At 46.8% G+C, this 22,852-nt stretch overlaps 1 protein-coding gene across 2 annotated transcripts in view; it reads left to right on the top strand.

Moving 5' to 3' along the window:
• The window catches only part of DHX15 (DEAH-box helicase 15), a 114,976-nt gene that overhangs the window by 49,346 nt on the left and 42,778 nt on the right, over positions 1-22,852 (top strand). For both annotated transcript variants that reach the window (XM_063921769.1, XM_063921779.1), the window contains exons 2-6: positions 5,390-5,726; positions 6,330-6,523; positions 7,178-7,337; positions 8,840-9,058; positions 21,881-22,048. In XM_063921769.1, coding sequence (XP_063777839.1) covers positions 5,390-5,726; positions 6,330-6,523; positions 7,178-7,337; positions 8,840-9,058; positions 21,881-22,048 — 1,078 coding nt within the window. The remainder of the gene's footprint in view (positions 1-5,389; positions 5,727-6,329; positions 6,524-7,177; positions 7,338-8,839; positions 9,059-21,880; positions 22,049-22,852) is intronic.

Genomic DNA, 22,852 nt, shown 5'->3' with positions numbered 1-22,852 from the left:
GACTCCGAGAAATAGAATTATCGGTAAGTAAATTCTTATTTTTTCTTTTAGGGCCACACGTTACTTGTTAAGGGCAATGAAGGAGGTGTTACATATTTCTGATACTACAAGTACCACAAAAAAGGGTATTTCTCTAACGTCCTAGTGGATGCTGGGGACTCCGTCAGGACCATGGGGATTAGCGGCTCCGCAGGAGACAGGGCACAAAAATAAAGCTTTAGGATCAGGTGGTGTGCACTGGCTCCTCCCCCTATGACCCTCCTCCAAGCCTCGGTTAGGTTTTTGTGCCTGTCCGAGCAGGGTGCAATCTAGGTGGCTCTCCTAAAGAGCTGCTTAGAAAAAGTTTTTAGGTTTTTTATTTTCAGTGAGTCCTGCTGGCAACAGGCTCACTGCATCGAGGGACTTAGGGGAGAGAAGTCAACTCACCTGCGTGCAGGATGGATTGGCTTCTTAGGCTACTGGACACCATTAGCTCCAGAGGGATCGAACACAGGCCCAGCCATGGAGTCCGGTCCCGGAGCCGCGCCGCCGACCCCCCTTGCAGATGCCGAAGATGGAAGAGGTCCAGAAGCAGGCGGCAGAAGACTTTTCAGTCTTCCTGAGGTAGCGCACAGCACTGCAGCTGTGCGCCATTGTTGTCAGCACACTTCACACAGCGGTCACGGAGGGTGCAGGGCGCTGGGGGGGCGCCCTGGGCAGCAATGTATAATACCTTTTTATGGCTAAAAAATACATCACATATAGCCCTTGAGGCTATATGGATGTATTTAACCCCTGCCAGATCTCACAAACTCCGGAGAAGAGCCTGCCGAAATAGGGGGCGGGGCTTATTCTCCTCAGCACACGGCGCCATTTTCCTGCTCAGCTCCGCTGTGAGGAAGGCTCCCAGGACTCTCCCCTGCACTGCACTACAGAAACAGGGTAAAACAGAGAGGGGGGGCACTTTTTTTGGCGATATTACTATATTTAAGCTGCTATAAGGATACAACACTTATATAGGGTTGTTCCCATATATATTATAGCGCTTGGGTGTGTGCTGGCAAACTCTCCCTCTGTCTCCCCAAAGGGCTAGTGGGGTCCTGTCTTCAATAGAGCATTCCCTGTGTGTCTGCTGTGTGTCGGTACGTGTGTGTCGACATGTATGAGGACGATGTTGGTGTGGAGGTTAATTTCAAAAAAGTTATCGGCATTATACCCTTTCCCGCCAGAGGTTAGGGCGCGCTGGGAAACACCCCCTAAGGTGGATAAGGCGCTCACACGCTTATCAAAACAAGTGGCGTTACCGTCTCCTGATACGGCCGCCCTCAAGGATCCAGCTGATAGGAGGCTGGAAACTACCCTAAAAAGTATATACACACATACTGGTGTTATACTGCGACCAGCCATCGCCTCAGCCTGGATGTGCAGTGCTGGGGTGGTCTGGTCCGATTCCCTGACTGAAAATATTGATACCCTGGATAGGGACAGTATTTTACAGACTTTAGAGCAATTAAAGGATGCTTTTCTTTATATGCGAGATGCTCAGAGGGATATTTGCACTCTGGCATCGAGAGTAAGTGCGATGTCCATATCTGCCAGAAGAAGTTTATGGACACGACAGTGGTCAGGTGATGCGGATTCCAAACGGCATATGGAAGTATTGCCGTATAAAGGGGAGGAATTATTTGGCGTCGGTCTATCGGATTTGGTGGCCACGGCAACTGCCGGGAAATCCACCTTTTTACCTCAGACCCCCTCCCAACAGAAAAAGACACCGTCTTTTCAGCCGCAGTCCTTTCGGTCCTATAAGAAGCGGGCAAAAGGACAGTCATATCTGCCCCGAGGCAGAGGAAAGGGTAAGAGAGGGCAGCAAGCAGCTCCTTCCCAGGAACAGAAGCCCTCCGCGGGTTCTGCAAAGCCCTCAGCATGACGCTGGGGCTTTACAAGCAGACTCTGGAACGGTGGGGGGTCGACTCAAGAATTTCAGCGCGCAGTGGGCTTGCTCACAGGTGGACCCCTGGATTCTGCAGGTAGTATCTCAGGGTTACAGGTTGGAATTCGAGAAGTCTCCCCCTCGCCGGTTCCTAAAGTCTGCTTTGCCAACGTCTCCCTCAGACAGGGCGACGGTATTGGAAGCCATTCACAAGTTGTTTTCTCAGCAGGTGATAGTGGAGGTACCCCTCCTACAACAGGAAAAGGGGTATTACTCCACGCTATTTGTGGTACCGAAGCCGGACGGCTCGGTAAGACCTATTCTAAATCTGAAATCTTTGAACCTGTACATACAAAAATTCAAGTTCAAGATGGAATCACTCAGAGCAGTGATAGCGAATCTGGAAGAAGGGGACTTTATGGTGTCCCTGGACATAAAAGATGCTTACCTGCATGTCCCAATTTGCCCTTCACATCAAGGGTACCTCAGGTTCGTGGTGCAAAACTGTCATTATCAGTTTCAGACGCTGCCGTTTGGATTGTCCACGGCACCTCGGGTCTTTACCAAGGTAATGGCCGAAATGATGATTCTTCTGCGAAGAAGAGGCGTATTAATTATCCCTTACTTGGACGATCTCCTGATAAGGGCAAGGTCCAGAGAACAGCTGGAGGACGGAGTAGCACTAACCCAAGTAGTGCTACAACAACACGAGTGGATTCTGAATTTTCCAAAATCTCAGTTGACCCCGACAACACGTCTGCTGTTCCTGGGAATGATTCTGGACACGGTTCAGAAAAAGGTGTTTCTTCCGGAGGAGAAAGCCAAGGAGTTATCCGAACTTGTCAGAAACCTCCTGAAACCAGGAAAAGTGTCTGTGCATCAATGCACAAGAGTCCTGGGAAAGATGGTGGCTTCTTACGAAGCAATCCCATTCGGCAGATTCCACGCACAAACTTTTCAGTGGGATCTGCTGGACAAATGGTCCGGATCGCATCTGCAGATGCATCAGCGGATAACCTTATCGCCACGGACAAGGGTGTCTCTTCTGTGGTGGTTGCAGAGTGCTCATCTGTTAGAAGGCCGCAGATTCGGCATTCAGGACTGGGTCCTGGTGACCACGGATGCCAGTCTGAGAGGCTGGGGAGCGGTCATACAGGGAAGAAACTTCCAGGGAGTATGGTCAAGCCTGGAGATGTCTCTTCACATAAATATACTGGAGCTAAGAGCGATTTACAATGCTCTAAGCCTGGCAAAACCCCTGCTTCAGGGTCAGCCGGTGTTGATCCAGTCGGACAACATCATGGCAGTCGCCCACGTAAACAGACAGGGCGGCACAAGAAGCAGGAGAGCAATGGCAGAAGCTGCAAGGATTCTTCGCTGGGCGGAAGATCATGTGATAGCACTGTCAGCAGTGTTCATTCCGGGAGTGGACAACTGGGAAGCAGACTTCCTCAGCAGACACGATCTACACCCGGGAGAGTGGGGACTTCATCCAGAAGTCTTCCACATGATTGTGAACCGTTGGGAAAAACCAAAGGTGGATATGATGGCGTCTCGCCTCAACAAAAAACTGGACAGGTATTGCGCCAGGTCAAGAGACCCTCAGGCAATAGCTGTGGACGCTCTGGTAACACCGTGGGTGTTCCAGTCAGTGTATGTGTTTCCTCCTCTGCCTCTCATACCCAAAGTACTGAGAATTATACGGCAAAGGGGAGTAAGAACGATACTCGTGGCTCCGGATTGGCCAAGAAGAACTTGGTACCCGGAACTTCAGGAGATGCTCACGGAAAATCCGTGGCCTCTACCTCTAAGACGGGACCTGATTCAGCAGGGACCGTGTCTATTCCAAGACTTACCGCGGCTGCGTTTGACGGCGTGGCGGTTGAACGCCGAATTCTAAGGGAAAAAGGCATTCCAGAAGAGGTCATTCCTACACTGGTTAAAGCCAGGAAGGAGGTGACTGCACAACATTATCACCGCATTTGGAGAAAATATGTTGCATGGTGTGAGGCCAGGAAGGCCCCCACGGAGGAATTTCAATTGGGTCGATTCCTACATTTCCTGCAAACAGGATTGTCTATGGGCCTCAAATTGGGGTCCATTAAGGTTCAAATTTCGGCCCTGTCGATTTTCTTCCAGAAAGAATTGGCTTCAGTTCCTGAAGTCCAGACTTTTGTAAAAGGAGTACTACATATACAGCCCCCGGTTGTGCCCCCAGTGGCTCCGTGGGACCTTAATGTAGTTTTGGATTTTCTCAAATCCCATTGGTTTGAGCCACTCAAATCGGCGGATTTGAAATATCTTACATGGAAAGTAACCATGCTACTGGCCCTGGCTTCAGCCAGGAGAGTGTCAGAATTGGCGGCTTTATCGTATAAAAGCCCATATCTGATTTTCCATTCGGACAGGGCCGAACTGCGGACGCGTCCTCATTTTCTGCCTAAGGTGGTGTCAGCGTTTCACCTGAACCAGCCTATTGTGGTGCCTGCGGCTACTAGCGATTTGGAGGATTCCAAGTTGCTGGACGTTGTCAGGGCATTGAAAATATATATTTCAAGGACGGCTGGAGTCAGAAAATCTGACTCGCTGTTTATACTGTATGCACCCAACAAGCTGGGTGCTCCTGCTTCTAAGCAGACGATTGCTCGTTGGATTTGTAGCACAATTCAACTTGCACATTCTGTGGCAGGCCTGCCACAGCCTAAATCTGTCAAGACCCATTCCACAAGGAAGGTGGGCTCATCCTGGGTGGCTGCCCGAGGGGTCTCGGCATTACAACTCTGCCGAGCAGCTACGTGGTCGGGGGAGAACACGTTTGTAAAATTCTACAAATTTGATACCCTGGCTAAAGAGGACCTGGAGTTCTCTCATTCGGTGCTGCAGAGTCATCCGCACTCTCCCGCCCGTTTGGGAGCTTTGGTATAATCCCCATGGTCCTGACGGAGTCCCCAGCATCCACTAGGACGTTAGAGAAAATAAGATTTTACTTACCGATAAATCTATTTCTCGTAGTCCGTAGTGGATGCTGGGCGCCCATCCCAAGTGCGGATTGTCTGCAATACTTGTACATAGTTATTGTTACAAAAAAATCGGGTTGTTCTTGTTGTGAGCCGTCTGTTCAGAGGCTCCTACGTTGTCATACTGTTAACTGGGTTCAGATCACAAGTTGTACGGTGTGATTGGTGTGGCTGGTATGAGTCTTACCCGGGATTCAAAATCCTTCCTTATTGTGTACGCTCGTCCGGGCACAGTATCCTAACTGAGGCTTGGAGGAGGGTCATAGGGGGAGGAGCCAGTGCACACCACCTGATCCTAAAGCTTTATTTTTGTGCCCTGTCTCCTGCGGAGCCGCTAATCCCCATGGTCCTGACGGAGTCCCCAGCATCCACTACGGACTACGAGAAATAGATTTATCGGTAAGTAAAATCTTATTTTTTTCAGTTTAATATTTAACAAATACTTTTTTTTTTTTTTTAGTAAGGAGAGAGATCGTGATAGAGATGACCGATCAAAAGACCGGGATCGTGATAGAGATCGTGACCGTGAACGGGATAGGGACAAAGATAAAGAGTCACGTGGTACAGCAAATACCCCGTATATCACAGCTGCAGGAGTTCAAGCTGTAAAGCCAGCAGCACTTGCCCAAGGCGTGAATCCATTTACAAATCTACCACATACACCGCGCTACTATGAAATCTTAAAAAATCGTCTTCAGCTGCCAGTTTGGGAGTACAAAGAACGTTTTACAGATATCCTCATGAGGAACCAGTCCTTTGTTTTGGTGGGAGAGACCGGTTCTGGGAAAACTACACAGGTATGTCCTTTGTACCCTGCAAGTTTACATAGACTGATGAGGGTTATAATCTCTGTCTTAGAAACATTGTTTCACTTCTTGGAATATTCCTTTTGTATGAAAGTATCAGGAGTGATATGTATTACTGAAATCGGTACTTCTAGAGATTGCAGATGTTGTATATTACTAGTAGGTTACAAGAGTTTTCTATATTAACTAAGCCTCATGGATAATTAATTTCAACACACAGGCTGCAAAATACCTCAAATGGTCGGGCAAAGGCATTTAGCTCCCTGTATCTTTGATAATTTGCAAAGATTATGCACTGTCATGGACAGTAATGTGTACAGCGTGGGTCTTCAATCTGTGGCCCTCCAGTGAAACTATACATCCCAGCATGCCCTGCCACAGTTTTGCTATTAAGGTATGCCAAAACTGAGGCAGGACATTATGTGATGTGTTGTTCCACAGCAGCTGCAGGGCCTCAGGTTGAAGATCCATGGTGGTCAGTCTGATATCATGGTAATGTCCAGCAACACCAAATGCAGAACTGAATTTCTCCTTAAGTGTCAGCATATGAGAACCCATTTCTGTGCAGTAAAACGGTTGTGTATTTTATTGTAGATTCCTCAGTGGTGTGTAGAGTACATGAGGTCGTTGCCAGGTCCCAAGAGAGGGGTTGCATGTACCCAACCCAGAAGAGTAGCGGCAATGAGTGTGGCCCAGAGAGTTGCTGATGAAATGGATGTTATGCTTGGCCAGGAAGTTGGTTACTCTATTCGATTTGAAGACTGCAGCAGTGCAAAAACAATCTTAAAGTAAGTAAAGCATTTGTAACATGACTTCAAAGTTGTATAATCCTTACAGAAATTAAGAGGGAAAATGGTTTAGTTATGTTTACATTGGACTCGCGTTTTCCTTGAAGTAATGGACTTAGTAGTGGAACATCATGCACTAGATGCCTCCATGATGTCACTGGCTACTAGTGATTTAATAGGCTGCGTTTAGTAGCTTAGAGTGCAGTTGATTCATATTGAATGGAGTTCAGTAATTAACACAGTAGTCACTCTTGTACCTATCTCGGCATAAATCTATTGGGAAAGCCTTATTATGAGTCTTCCGTGGTATTACATGGTACTGTCTTACTGTATGGAGAAAGCTGGTATGCAGAGTTACTGAACAAATCTTGATATGTTAGGATTTCGTTGCTTGTTTAGCGGCAGTGTACGTTTCCCAGTAGCAGGCAGTGAGATCAGGGGTTTTGCTAATGGTGAGTTAATAAACAGTGCAGCTCTAGTGCCGCAACTACAAATGGAGTACACCACATAAAACAATGACTTTATTAGGCTGTGAGCAATGTCTAAAAATTGGGAGTGGTTACACGTCTTTGTTGTGTGGAGGTCACTAGCATCATGATACTGGTGGCGTGCTGTCATGTTTGTTATGCGTATAATGGTTTTCTCTCTCTCCAGGTACATGACTGATGGTATGTTACTCCGGGAAGCTATGAATGACCCACTGTTGGAGCGATATGGTGTAGTTATTCTTGACGAAGCTCACGAAAGGACTTTAGCTACAGATATCTTAATGGGAGTTTTAAAAGAGGTGGTGCGGCAAAGGAATGATTTAAAGGTAATGTACCTAGCTATTTCCATTTTTATTCTTACAAAGAGTGATTCCAATTCACGTGTGATAAAAGGGGTGCTGCGCCTTCAGTTTAGGTGTTGATAAAGCTTCATAAGCACAGGCATTTATTTGAAGTGCCTAACGATCTGAAATACTGTAAAACTCTCCTAAAAGTCTGTCGTCCCCCACAACCACCCTTTCAGAAGACACAAAATGATAAAATAAAGATAATGGGCTGGAACACATTCTGCATCAGTCACCTGCAATCTCCGAAGCATTGACACTAGTTAAAATAAGCTTTATGCCTAAGTCTATTAGGCTTTGAGTGACACCCTGTAGGCAGGTGTGAGCATACAAATGTCTCTTTTTTGACCAGTAAAGTGTATGTATTGCATAGGTAGTGTTCACTCTAGGCTATTTTAGCTGGGTGCCGTGCCCTGCCGTTTTTTATAAAGGCAAAACCCGCCCTGCCCCTTTTGCGGCGCCCTGCTAGAACAGCCGCCCGCTTCCTGCCCTCCCAGCGTGTAAAGATGCCGTGCGCATGCGCACGTCATCCATTCACGCTTTGGAAGAAGGGCTGGGGTTAGCCCAGCACCGACGGAGGTGCAGGGTACACCCCCAAGAGTGACGTCGCCGGCAACGGACGCCCCCTACGGCAGCGTATGTGGGCCGCACCGCCCACTAAAATGACGTAAGCGTAGCCACGCCCCCTGATTTGCGTGGCCGCGCCCCAAATATGCCCCCGGAGTCCGGCGCCCTGCCCCATTTAATTTCTAGAGGGAACACTACATAGGTTTTAGCCTTAAGATATTTGAAGCATCAACAGTTTTACTATTAACACAGTAAAAGCATTTTCAGAAGTTTAATGATCTGTCTTTCTATGGCTGTAATATTGCCTGCAGAGGGTACATTTTCATCAGAGCATCTCATGAAATGCAGTTGTCTTATGGGAGCTCTGAGCTTCGCCTGCGATTAACTCCGAGTCTAAGACAGTGTTTCTCAACTCCAGTCTTCAAGTAACCTCAGCAGGTCATGTTTTGAGTTTTCCCTAATCATATGTTCTTGGTTGGGTCAGTAACTCTTCCTCCATACCTACTTCCTCAGCAGAGTGAAAAGTAATTGGGGGCTTTAGTTTTGAAACCTGAATCATTTCAGAGAGCATTTCCATATTGTGTGTACACATAATAAGCTTGTAGGGAAGCATATTCGTTCTTCAGATCAATAAGCCCAAAGACCATTGGTGGGGACGTTGCAGTGGTCAGTGCTCTGATGTAAAATATCTCATTTGTATTATATAGTATTAGTATAGGTTTGTAAACAGAATCCTTTTCTTTTTTGTAAAGTGTGACCATTGAGCAACATTAAATTGCACTACTTGTATGTGTTTCTCTTGTGCTTTTTTCATTGCGTTCCACCCTGTAGCCTCAAATGAGATCACATAGAAACCTCTACTATGCTTTGTATTTCCATCATTTCCTCATCTTTTGCCTGGTCTTTCTTTTATTTAGGTGATAGTCATGAGTGCCACTCTTGATGCAGGCAAATTCCAGGTTTATTTTGATAGCTGTCCTCTGTTAACAATTCCTGGCCGTACACATCCTGTAGAAATCTTTTACACTCCAGAGCCGGAGAGGGACTACCTAGAAGCAGCCATCCGTACCGTGATCCAGATTCATATGTGTGAAGAAGAGGAGGGAGATCTTCTACTATTCCTCACAGGGCAAGAGGTTTGTAAGAAGGATGCCCACAACTGCTTTCCATGTGTTGTCTCTTTACTTATATGGGTACTTGTTTGATTTCTCTTAATCCCTTTTCTCATTCTTGCTATGGGGTATACACCTGAATTCACTGGGTGCAGTATAAAACCTTATCGTGTTTCTTTGCTGTTGCGTAGTACAGAGCAAAACATAAGTATTCACCTGGGAGTTGGCTGCCACCTCTCTGCCTAATATGTGTGATATTTTATGAAGAAATAAAGTCTGATCACACCAGTGACATACCCATTAGCCCATGCCCTGACTGGTTTTTGAGGAACATTATGTTTGTAGAAGATTGGCAGGAGACCTGAGTACAGTACTAAAGGTATTATGAGACCTGCAAATGTAGCCATGCTTATCTTACTGCAATGCAGCATGTTGCATGGCATGCAAGGCTGCGATTATTCGCAGCCGGTGGTCGCTTTTGGGAATTAATGGAGCGATTGCGCACCATACAGCAAGCCATGTTGCAGCATGCGGCATCGCAGAAAAGGTGAGCATGGCTGCATCTGTATGTAAAAGAATTATATGCATGCAGATTTAATTCCTATAATAAACACATTTCTCTAACGTCCTAAGTAGATGCTGGGGACTCCGTCAGGACCATGGGGAATAGCGGCTCCGCAGGAGACAGGGCACAAAAATAAAGCTTTAGGATCAGGTGGTGTGTACTGGCTCCTCCCCCTATGACCCTCCTCCAAGCCTCAGTTAGGTTTTTGTGCCCGTCCGAGCAGGGTGCAATCTAGGTGGCTCTCCTAAAGAGCTGCTTAGAAAAAGTTTTTTAGGTTTTTTATTTTCAGTGAGTCCTGCTGGCAACAGGCTCACTGCATCGAGGGACTTAGGGGAGAGAATTTCAACTCACCTGCGTGCAGGATGGATTGGATTCTTAGGCTACTGGACACCATTAGCTCCAGAGGGAGTCGGAACACAGGTCTCACCCTGGGGTTCGTCCCGGAGCCGCGCCGCCGACCCCCCTTACAGATGCTGAAGATTGAAGGTCCGGAAACAGGCGGCAGAAGGCTCTTCAGTCTTCATGAAGGTAGCACACAGCACTGCAGCTGTGCGCCATTGTTGTCACACACTTCACACCAGACGGTCACGGAGGGTGCAGGGCGCTGCTGGGGGCGCCCTGGGCAGCAATATATAATACCTTTTATGGCAAAAGAATACATCACATATAGCCATTGAGGCTATATGTATGTATTTAACCCATGCCAAATGTCTAAAACTCCGGGAGAAAAGCCCGCCGGAATAGGGGGCGGGGCTTATTCTCCTCAGCACACAGCGCCATTTTCCTGCTCCGCTCCGCTGTGAGGAAGGCTCCCAGGACTCTCCCCTGCACTGCACTACAGAAACAGGGTAAAACAGAGAGGGGGGGGCATATTTTGGCGATATTTTTATATATTTAAGCGGCTATAAGGAACAACACTTATATAGGGTTGTTCCCATATATATTATAGCGCTTGGGTGTGCTGGCAAACTCTCCCTCTGTCTCCCCAAAGGGCTAGTGGGGTCCTGTCTTCGATAAGAGCATTCCCTGTGTGTCTGCTGTGTGTCGGTACGTGTGTGTCGACATGTATGAGGACGATGTTGGCGTAGAGGCAGAGCAATTGCCGATAATGGTGATGTCACCCCCCAGGGAGTCGACACCGGAATGGATGGCTTTGTTTATGGAATTACGTGATAATGTCAGCACATTACAAAAATCAGTTGACGACATGAGACGGCCGGCAAACCAGTTAGTACCTGCCCAGGCGTCTCAGACACCGTCAGGGGCTGTAAAGCGCCCTTTACCTCAGTCGGTCGACACAGACACAGACACTGAATCTAGTGTCGACGGTGATGAAACAAACGTATTTTCAAGTAGGGCCACACGTTATATGATCACGGCAATGAAGGAGGCTTTGCATATCTCTGATACTACAAGTACCACAAAAAGGGGTATTATGTGGGGGGTGAAAAAACTACCTGTAGTTTTTCCTGAATCAGAGGAATTAAATGATGTATGTGATGAAGCGTGGGTTAACCCAGATAGAAAAATGCTAATTTCAAAAAAGTTATTAGCATTATACCTTTTCCCGCCAGAGGTTAGGGCGCGCTGGGAAACACCCCCTAGGGTGGATAAGGCGCTCACACGCTTATCAAAACAAGTGGCGTTACCGTCTCCTGATACGGCCGCCCTCAAGGATCCAGCAGATAGGAGGCTGGAAACTACCTTAAAAAGTATATACACACATACTGGTGTTATACTGCGACCAGCCATCGCCTCAGCCTGGATGTGCAGTGCTGGGGTCGTCTGGTTGGATTCCCTGACTGAAAATATTGATACCCTGGATAGGGACAGTATTTTATTGACTATAGAGCAATTAAAGGATGCTTTCCTTTATATGCGAGATGCGCAGAGAGATATTTGCACTCTGGCATCGAGAGTAAATGCGATGTCCATATCTGCCAGAAGGAGTTTATGGACGCGACAGTGGTCAGGTGATGCGGATTCCAAACGACATATGGAAGTATTGCCGTATAAAGGGGAGGAATTATTTGGCGTCGGTCTATCGGATCTGGTGGCCACGGCAACTGCCGGAAAATCCACCTTTTTACCTCAGACCCCCTCCCAACAGAAAAAGACACCGTCTTTTCAGCCGCAGTCCTTTCGGTCCTATAAGAACAAGCGAACAAAAGGACAGTCATATCTGCCTAGGGGCAGAGGAAGGGGTAAGAGAGGGCAGCAAGCAGCCCCTACCCAGGAACAGAAGCCCTCCCAGGGTTCTGCAAAGCCCTCAGCATGACGCTGGGGCCTTACAAGCGGACTCAGGAACGGTTGGGGGTCGACTCAAGAATTTCAGCGCACAGTGGGCTTGCTCACAGGTGGACCCCTGGATTCTGCAGGTAGTATCTCAGGGTTACAGGTTGGAATTCGAGAAGTCTCCCCCTCGCCGGTTCCTAAAGTCTGCTTTGCCAACGTCTCCCTCAGACAGGGCGACGGTATTGGAAGCCATTCACAAGCTGTTTTGTCAGCAGGTGATAGTCAAGGTACCCCTCCTACAACAGGGAAAGGGGTATTACTCCACGCTATTTGTGGTACCGAAGCCGGACGGCTCGGTAAGACCTATTCTAAATCTGAAATCTTTGAACCTGTACATACAAAAATTCAAGTTCAAGATGGAGTCACTCAGAGCAGTGATAGCGAATCTGGAAGAAGGGGACTTTATGGTGTCCCTGGACATAAAGGATGCTTACCTGCATGTCCCAATTTGCCCTTCACATCAAGGGTACCTCAGGTTCGTGGTGCAAAACTGTCATTATCAGTTTCAGACGCTGCCGTTTGGATTGTCCACGGCACCTCGGGTCTTTACCAAGGTAATGGCCGAAATGATGATTCTTCTGCGAAGAAGAGGCGTATTAATTATCCCTTACTTGGACGATCTCCTGATAAGGGCAAGGTCCAGAGAACAGCTGGAGGACGGAGTAGCACTAACCCAAGTAGTGCTGCAACAACACGGGTGGATTCTGAATTTTCCAAAATCTCAGTTGACCCCGACAACACGTCTGCTGTTCCTGGGAATGATTCTGGACACGGTTCAGAAAAAGGTGTTTCTTCCGGAGGAGAAAGCCAGGGAGTTATCCGAACTTGTCAGGAACCTCCTAAAACCAGGGACAGTGTCTGTACATCAATGCACAAGAGTCCTGGGAAAGATGGTGGCTTCTTACGAAGCGATTCCATTCGGCAGATTCCACGCACGAACTTTTCAGTGGGATCTGCTGGACAAATGGTCCGGATCGCATCTGCAGATGCATCAGCGGATAACCTTATCGCCACGGACAAGGGTGTCTCTTCTGTGGTGGTTGCAGAGTGCTCATCTGTTAGAGGGCCGCAGATTCGGCATACAGGACTGGGTCCTGGTGACCACGGATGCCAGTCTGAGAGGCTGGGGAGCGGTCACACAAGGAAGAAACTTCCAGGGAGTATGGTCAAGCCTGGAGATGTCTCTTCACATAAATATACTGGAGCTAAGAGCGATTTACAATGCTCTAAGTCTGGCAAAACCCCTGCTTCAGGGTCAGCCGGTGTTGATCCAGTCGGACAACATCACGGCAGTCGCCCACGTAAACAGACAGGGCGGCACAAGAAGCAGGACAGCAATGGCAGAAGCTGCAAGGATTCTTCGCTGGGCGGAAGATCATGTGATAGCACTGTCAGCAGTATTCATTCCGGGAGTGGACAACTGGGAAGCAGACTTCCTCAGCAGACACGATCTACACCCGGGAGAGTGGGGACTTCATCCAGAAGTCTTCCACATGATTGTGAACCGTTGGGAAAAACCAATGGTGGATATGATGGCGTCCCGCCTCAACAAAAAACTGGACAGGTATTGCGCCAGGTCAAGAGATCCTCAGGCAATAGCTGTGGACGCTCTGGTTACACCGTGGGTGTTCCAGTCAGTGTATGTGTTCCCTCCTCTGCCTCTCATACCAAAAGTACTGAGAATTATACGGCAGAAGGGAGTAAGAACGATACTAGTGGCTCCGGATTGGCCAAGAAGAACTTGGTACCCGGAACTTCAAGAGATGCTCACGGAGGATCCGTGGCCTCTACCTCTAAGACGGGACCTGCTTCAGCAGGGACCGTGTCTATTCCAAGACTTACCGCGGCTGCGTTTGACGGCATGGCGGTTGAACGCCGAATTCTAAAGGAAAAAGGCATTCCGGAAGAGGTCATTCCTACACTGGTAAAAGCCAGGAAGGAGGTGACTGCACAACATTATCACCGCATTTGGAGAAAATATGTTGCGTGGTGTGAGGCCAGGATGGCCCCCACGGAGGAATTTCAACTGGGTCGATTCCTACATTTCCTGCAAACAGGATTATCTATGGGCCTCAAGTTGGGGTCCATTAAGGTTCAAATTTCGGCCCTGTCGATTTTCTTCCAGAAAGAATTGGCTTCAGTTCCTGAAGTCCAGACTTTTGTAAAAGGAGTACTACATATACAGCCCCAGGTTGTGCCCCCAGTGGCACCGTGGGATCTTAATGTAGTCTTGGATTTTCTCAAATCCCATTGGTTTGAGCCGCTCAAATCGGTGGAGCTGAAGTATATCACATGGAAAGTAACCATGCTACTGGCCCTGGCTTCAGCCAGGAGAGTATCAGAATTGGCGGCTTTATCATATAAGAGCCCATATCTGATTTTCCATACGGACAGGGCAGAACTGCGGACGCGTCCTCATTTTCTGCCTAAGGTGGTGTCAGCGTTTCACCTGAACCAGCCTATTGTAGTGCCTGCGGCTACTAACGAGTTGGAGGATTCCAAGTTGTTGGACGTGGTCCGGGCATTGAAAATATATATTTCAAGAACGGCGGGAGTCAGAAAGTCTGACTCACTGCTTATATTGTATGCACCCAACAAGATGGGTGCTCCTGCTTTTAAAGCAGACGATTGCTCGTTGGATTTGTAGCACAATTCAACTTGCACATTCTGTGGCAGGCTTGCCACAACCTAAATCTGTCAAGGCCCATTCCACAAGGAAAGTGGGCTCATCCTGGGTGGCTGCCCGGGGAGTCTCGGCATTACAACTCTGCCGAGCTGCTACTTGGTCAGGGGCAAATACGTTTGCAAAATTCTACAAATTTGATACCCTGGCTGAGGAGGACCTTGAGTTCTCTCATTCGGTGCTGCAGAGTCATCCGCACTCTCCCGCCCGTTTGGGAGCTTTGGTATAATCCCCATGGTCCTGACGGAGTCCCCAGCATCCACTTAGGACGTTAGAGAAAATAAGAATTTACTTACCGATAATTCTATTTCTCGTAGTCCGTAGTGGATGCTGGGCGCCCATCCCAAGTGCGGATTGTCTGCAATACTTGTACATAGTTATTGTTACAAAAAAAATCGGGTTGTTATTGTTGTAAGCCGTCTGTTCAGAGGCTCCTACGTTTGTCATACTGTTAACTGGGTTCAGATCACAAGTTATACGGTGTGATTGGTGTGGCTGGTATGAGTCTTACCCGGGGTTCAATATCCTTCCTTATTGTGTACGCTCTTCCGGGCACAGTATCCTAACTGAGGCTTGGAGGAGGGTCATAGGGGGAGGAGCCAGTACACACCACCTGATCCTAAAGCTTTTATTTTTGTGCCCTGTCTCCTGCGGAGCCGCTATTCCCCATGGTCCTGACGGAGTCCCCAGCATCCACTACGGACTACGAGAAATAGAATTATCGGTAAGTAAATTCTTATTTTTAAATAAGTCTCTGTAAAGTTCTGTTAAACAATAGGGTTAATGTCTTTCAAGTAGCATCAGTACAGCAATGAATGTTTTGTTATGCTCACTACGGATACTAGTGCAGGGAAGTAGCATGCAAATTATTAGAAAGGATCCCTCATATTTATTGATGCCAACTTGCTGATCCCTCTCATTGCAAGCAGTATTCTCCGTAAGCACAGCTGCCTCACGTATGTAGATGACTGCAATTATAACAAAAATCCCCAGTGTAGTACAATGAGAAGCTGCTGTGTGTAAACCAGATCAAGTGTGAGTCCATTGGGCTGATTAAGGTCTGGAAATCTGACCTGTACATAACTAAAATTTCTTAAATATTTTGTATTGATCTGTAAATGTAAAATTGTTTAGTTTTATACCCCAGAGCTATTCAGAAAGATGCTTACCGAAGCATTAGTTTAACACTTTTTACATATTTAATTCCCCTCTCATCCAGTAGAGACTGTGGTCTAATGCCACGCACCCCTTCCCACTACTTCAGTGGCTTATTTTGGAGTGGTGGGAGGGGTTTGCATGATTTGAACAGTATACTATTGGCAGGTATCCAGGTGAATCGCTGGCCCAGGGTCCAGCCATTTCCCTTCATCATCTGTTGGCTAAAGTTAATCCTCCTATGTTTAAACCCCTAGATAACGAGAAAATAAAAGGTTTTGTCAACGTTTCATATCATACAATCTGGCCAAACTGCGAACTACTGCCATAATACCCAAGCTTGTATTCTAAGTGTGATGGAGCTTGTTCATTGGTTGTCATTCTGATAAGTTTCCTTAAAGTGGTGCCGTTATTAAAAATGTATATTATTGTTTGCAATAAAAACTATGGCTTGTGACTCACAATTTGCGTCTCATGCCCTCGAACATGAGCTTTTTCGAGTTTCCCTTCAATATAGTTTGTGTAATATTTGGAAATAAATGTGGGCCATCCACTAGAAGCACCTTACACAAATTTTTAAACAATTTTTTTTTTTTTGTTTTTTTTTTTTAAATCCCCATTTTTATTCTTTTTTTTTTTTTTTTTCTACTAAATGTCTGTAACTGAATACATTTCTCTTTCATCCATCTGGGGGACGCTGCGCCATTACTTGTGGGTTAGAGGTGTGTGGTAGTGGAGTTTGGCACAGAACTATTAAAACCTGACTCCTCCCCCCTCTAACCCCTCCCATCTCCTTCCTGCCTAGCCAGTACCTCAGTTTTTGTTTTGTGCCTGTGGAGTACAGACACAGATTTTTTTCTCTCTGAATATTTTAGTTAGGTATTTTCTTATTTTATTATTTAAGTGCCTAGTCCCTGTATACAGGTGACAGGTACTATTAGAGTGGGGTTAGATAAGTTCCCACTCTATAATCTGCCGCTGGAGGTCACCACACTTCGGTCACTGGGGCTGGATTCCTATTTCTAAGAAGTCGGCAGTGAGAAGGTACAGGATAGACACAATCTGTCTCTGACAGTATTGGTCTATCCTTCCTATATCCTTCCTATATCTTTATATATTTATTATGTTCCCCCTATCTCCCCCCCCCCCTCCCCCCACCCCCACCCCAGCTCTCTCTCGGGAGGTGAACGGAGGAGCGCATTACCAAGGATTTATTTATTCCTACTAAGGTTGTTGACGGAGTAGCCCGGGAGAGTGGTGAGTCACTCCCTGGGAGATATGTGGATAGATGCTGCCGAACAGAGCCGCTGTGAGTAGCGGCGCGCGGGAGCCACTAGCAATCAGATGGCGGCGCACGGGAGTCACTGCTTGAGCAGGGCCGCTGTAAGTAGCGACACCCGGTGGCCGCTGTAAGTAGCGACACCCGGTAGCTGCTGCCGAACAGAGTCACTGTATGTAGCGGTGTACGGGAGCCGCTACCCGAACAGGGGGACGCGGCGGGAACTGTAAATATAGCGCGCCTACGCTGAGCTACCCGGCGCGCACTTGCTTCAGAGAAGGGACGGATTCCCGCCCTGCACTACCTGACACACACTCCCGTACAGCGTTTACAAAGCTCCGGCCGCCATCTTCTCCAGGCAGTATGGGGGACGCGGTGAGACACACAGCACTGAGCTTGGACACCTTTTAAGTAATACTCACCCTGTTTATTCAGTGGAGGTCACCTAACAACAAGTATACTTTGGGGGCATTATGTATTCTATACTTTAATGAGTGAACAGAATTTGTCTCAATATAAATTACACAGTATGCTTCACAGTGCTGACCACTACTCTACTGAGTTTATAGTACATTGGTAGTGCATTTGTTTTTAAAAAATTTCATTATGAACATAAGGTGGTCTGTGATGTCATAGTGGTTTCAGTCTCCACCTGTAATGCGTGCATCCCGTGTTCGAATCCTGGCGAGACCAGAATTTTCCAGAAGGGGGAAGACACCCTAGGGGTTTTTAAATTGCCTACTTGCAATGTGAGTCAAGGCTCGCTAAGGGTAGGGCGGACGCGGGTACCCTATATCCTTTATGCTCTGGTGCATCGGTGGTGGACCAACAGGAAGGTTCTGCGGACCTGTCTCTGCCTCCGTGGGCTCAAAATATGGGCAGATGTCTTGCTAATTTAACTCAATCCCTAAACAAGTTTGTAAACTTGCCGACAGTTTTCCTACTACAACACGGTCACAACCGTTGCCCGCTATAACTTTATGGGGGAGGAGTTAGAGTCAGTCCCATTGGAGAATGGGGACATAGACCCAGAGTGGGACAAAGTTTCGGTCTGAAAAAATTATTGTGTTATTAGCTCAAGTGTTAGATTGCTGTTAGACACCATCCGGCAGACTCTTAATAACAGGGATATTTTAAAGGAGGCCTGACTTAAACCGGATTATCGTTCCAAGTCCCTAAGAAATTAAAATTTCTATATCCTTTTACAGAAAACAGCCCAAAGGTAGGCACACTCATTTCACTTTTAGCAGGAGCTACGGCTATTCCTTCGGTACAGTCGGTGACATGGAAAGATCCTACAGATAGGATGATTGAAGCAATGCCTAGATCTGTTTTCTTTATCACGATTCTAGCTGGCGCTTGGGTCCTCAGGGCCGCGGATGACGGACTAGCACAGGTCATATCTGGAATGCAATCTGACGATCCATCGGAAGCCATTCAATTAGCAGGACAGATTTCAGAGACTCTTATTTATGTGGGTGAGGCCTTGATTGATTCTGCTACACTACACTCCCGTATTTCTACCTTGACCGTGACAGCAAGACGGTCTCTTTGACTTCGGGGTTGGAATGCCGATTTTGACTCCAACAGACCTTGTCGGCGGTACCCTTTGAAGGTGAGTTCTCTTTGGGTCGGAATAAAAGAAGATTATTTCAGCTACTACAGGAGGGCAGGAGCCCTTTCTTCCGGCTGTTCCTTCCGAAACCAAATACAAGGGTTTGTTCCTTTCATGTACAGGACAGAGGTAGTTCCATTCCTTTCGTGCTGTCTCCACATATCCACGAAAACAGTTTCAGAGGTAGAAGTAAACCTACCGACAAACCTACTGCATAACGCCGGAGGGAGCAGTGACGGTCGGGACTCTGTTACTACAGTTCAAAGAAGTGCGACTCCTGTCGAAACCAAATAGGTAGGTGACGGAGGTCATATCCAGAGGATATACGTTAGATCTCGAGGAACCAGTCCCGTATCGTGTGTTCTTCACTTCTCTTCCAAACGGTCCCTCCAGCCGTCGAGTTCTTCGTCATGCAACAGCCACTCATCTACGGAATTAAGAAAATTTTTCTAGTTCCCGCTCATTAGAGAGGTTGGGGATTTTACCCGTGGACAAAGTGGACGGTTCGTTTCAACCCAAAAGCTCAAAATGGACTACATCCCCTCGATTATCATCGCCATGGAAACAGGGGAATATTTGGTTGCATTAGACATACTGTAAGACGCATATCTGCTTGTTCCTATTTGTACGGATCATAAAGCTCTTAGAGTCACCGTCAGCCTTGACATTTCAGTTTCAGGCTCTTCCCTTTGGCCTAGCCACGGCTCCTCGGGTATTCACAAAGATCATAGACCATGCGGTTGCAGTTTTGCAGCGTCAGGGAGTCAACATTACTCTGTATTTGGATGATCTGTTGATCAGGGCACCGTCAGAGTTGATTCTTCACCAGACCTTGCGTCTCACAATAGAGACCCTACAGTTATTTGGATCAATAATAGATTGTCCAAAGTCGTCTTGGCTTCATTCCCAGAAGATAATGTTTCTGGAACTCTTATTCGATACCAACAACAGAAAGTGTTCTCCCTCATTCAGGACATACAGTCCAGAATTTGAGCACTGCTGCATTTCCAGGATGGTGGCAACCTTCGCGGCAGTTCCATATGCCAAGTTTCATGCTCGACTCCTTCAGGCTCAGATTCTCAACTGTTGGACTCGGACAGGGCCTCATCTCAACTTACAGCTGTTCCGCTTGTCTGTACAGACTCGTCAGTCACTTCGCTGGTGGCTTCACAGCTCCAATTTGACCAGAGCTCGAGGCCAGTCAAAGAGTCAGAGTTGCAGATCAACATCTTGGAGTTGAGGACGATTCGGTAGGCACTACTCCGGATTCAAACCAGAGTACAGGGTCATCAAGTGCGGATTCGGTCCAACACCACCACGGCGGTTGCTTACATAAACAAGATTTTCATATGGTCGGAACATTGGGTTCCGACCAGATCCGAGATTCACATGCCAGGAATCGAGACCTGAAAAGCGGATTTCTTAAGCCGTCACACGGTGCATCCAGGAGAGTGGGAACTTCACCGGGTGGTGTTCTGACTCTAGTAGCTGGTCGGGGATACCCGATGTAGTACTCGGGTCCCTCTAGAAATTCTAATCGATGCACTGATGGCGCTGTGGCACTTTCAGCTGGGTTAGGTGCCAACATTTCCACTAACTCCAAGTCTGCTTCAACGCATTCGGAGAGAAGATCTTCCAATCATTCTGGTGGCCCAGATTGGCCAGGCTGACAGTGGTACGCTCTTCTGCGCACTATGGTCATCAGGGAACCATTCCGACCCCCTCCGCATCCACATCTTAGGATTCAAGGACCATCTCACTACCCAGGTTGAATCGGCTGGTTTTCAAGTAAAAAAAAAAAAAAAAAAAAAAAAAAAAAGTTTTATTCTCGTCCTGTTGTGTAAATTATGATTCAGACTAGCAGGCCGGTGGCTTCTGAGATTTACCACAGAGTGTGGCGTATTTACGTTGCTTGGTGTAAAAAGCGTGGTTTAACACCGGATTTGTTTAGAGTTCCTCGTCTGTTATTCTTCCTTCCGGAGGGTCTCAATAAGGGTCTGAGACTTTCTTCACAAATGGGTCAGGTTTCTGCCTTGACGGTTCTTTTTTCTAAAGAGACTGGTTATCATTCCAGAGGTTCTGACGTTCCTTCAGGGATTTCTGCGGATTTAGCTACCTTTTTGTTCCTCCGGTTCTTCCCTGGGACTTTACCTTAGTCCTTACGTCTCTTCAAAAATCTCCATTGACCCTTTGGAATCTGTAGAATTGCGGTGTCTAACGTTCCTCTATTGTTTTCCTATAGAAAATTGCCTCAGCAAAATGAGTATCTGTATTGGCAGCTATTTTCTTGCAGTCCACCCTTGTTGGTGTTTCATGATAATCGGGGGGTTCTGCGAACAAAACATTCCTTCTGAAGGTTGTGTCAGCATTTCATCTAAATCAGGACATTGTCCTTCCAGCGTTACTCTTTCCCCTTCCACGGAGGATTCCCAGTTGATTTTTTAGATGAGCTTAGGACCTTATGGTTTTCTTTATCTCGTGCGGATTATATCCATCGTACGGATGCTTTGTTGGTTTTTAATTGATGCGTCCAAACGAGATTGTCCGGCTTCCAAGTACATAGTGGCTCGTTGGGTACCTTCGACCATATCAGTCTTCTGCCGTTTCAGTTCCTGAGTCAATCCGAGCTCCTTCACCTCGAGCTGTTGGAGTTTCTTGGGCTGTTCGCGGGGGTGCGCCTATTGAGCAGCTGTGTCGGATGGCGACATGGTCATCTGTGCATTAGTTTAATAAATTTTACAGTTTTCATACTTTCGGTTTGTAGACTGCCTTTGTTGGGCGTCACATTTTGCGGACGGCTATGCCGTCTCCGTCTCCCTCCTCTTATTGGCTTGCTTTGGGAAATCCCACAAGTAATGGCGCAGCGTCCCCCAGATGGATGAAAGAGAAATAGGGATTTTTGTTTACTTACCGTAAAATCTCTTTCTCTGATTCCATCTGGGGGACGCTGCGATCCCTCCCAGATGTTTGTCTGGTTTAACCAGTAAATTTTTGTTGGTCTATCTTGTCTGGTTTAACCAGAAAATTTTTGTTGGTCTATCTCCTTTGGCTTGGCTAAACGTTAACTGAGGTACTGGCTAGGCAGGAAGGAGATGGGAGGGGTTAGAGGGGGGAGGAGTCAGGTTTTAATAGTTCTGTGCCAAACTCCACTACCACACACCTCTAACCCACAAGTAATGGCGCAGCGTCCCCCAGATGGAATCAGAGAAAGAGATTTTACGGTAAGTAAACAAAAATCCCTATTTTGTTGTTAGGAAATTGATGAAGCATGTAAAAGAATTAAACGTGAGATCGATGACTTGGGCCCTGAAGTTGGAGACATAAAGATCATCCCCTTGTATTCTACTCTCCCACCCCAGCAACAGCAGAGAATCTTTGAGCCCCCTCCACCTAAGAAAGCCAGCGGTGCTATAGGAAGGAAAGTAAGTACAAGTCCTTAAGTTGGCACTGAAATTATATTCCGGGTTATAGTTCCTATTCTTTCATTTGTATATTGTTCTGAGGGATTTTTCCCATCAATATATAAACCTGATGTCCACGGGTGAGTAATTGTAATAAAAGTATTAGTATTATTGGTGAGGGCAGTATACAGTAGTATAAGTTCAGCTTCCAGCACATGTGTTTCCTGCAGTGGTCACTGGATATGGAAACAAAATTCAAGATCTTTGTAACCGTATACAGATTGTTTCTGACAAGGTCATAGACTGGACTCCTATCTAATTTGATGATCTGTATCGAAATCAATCTGCAAAGTGTTACACAGTATTGCAATGTGTGACCTTATACTTACTCTGCTCTCAGGGTAGCACCTTGTTAGAGGATAGGACACTTTAGCTTATGTACAGTATTAATGGATTACCTTATCAGGAAATGCATCACATTTTAGATGTAGATGGAAGAGATGCATACACGATTGTACACCTAAATAGCATACAAAGTATACTTCAGTGTTACGTTATTTTATTTTCATGAGCATTGTGTGCATTTAGGGGAGCCTATGATACCATTATCACTAGTGGCATGTGATCAGCTTTTGTAACCACTATATTGCGATTGTGTTTTATAAGATTGATTCAGGATGAAATTAATGGTATATGTTTATTTTCTCTAACGTCCTAGTGGATGCTGGGGACTCCGTAAGGACCATGGGGAATAGACGGGCTCCGCAGGAGACTGGGCACTCAAAGAAATATTTAGTACTGCTGGTGTGCACTGGCTCCTCCCTC

The sequence above is a fragment of the Pseudophryne corroboree genome, chromosome 1, assembly GCF_028390025.1.
Source record: "Pseudophryne corroboree isolate aPseCor3 chromosome 1, aPseCor3.hap2, whole genome shotgun sequence".
NCBI lineage: Eukaryota > Metazoa > Chordata > Amphibia > Anura > Myobatrachidae > Pseudophryne > Pseudophryne corroboree.
The sequence above is the reverse complement of the archived record's forward strand: the minus strand, read 5'-3'. Positions and strand labels throughout refer to the sequence as shown.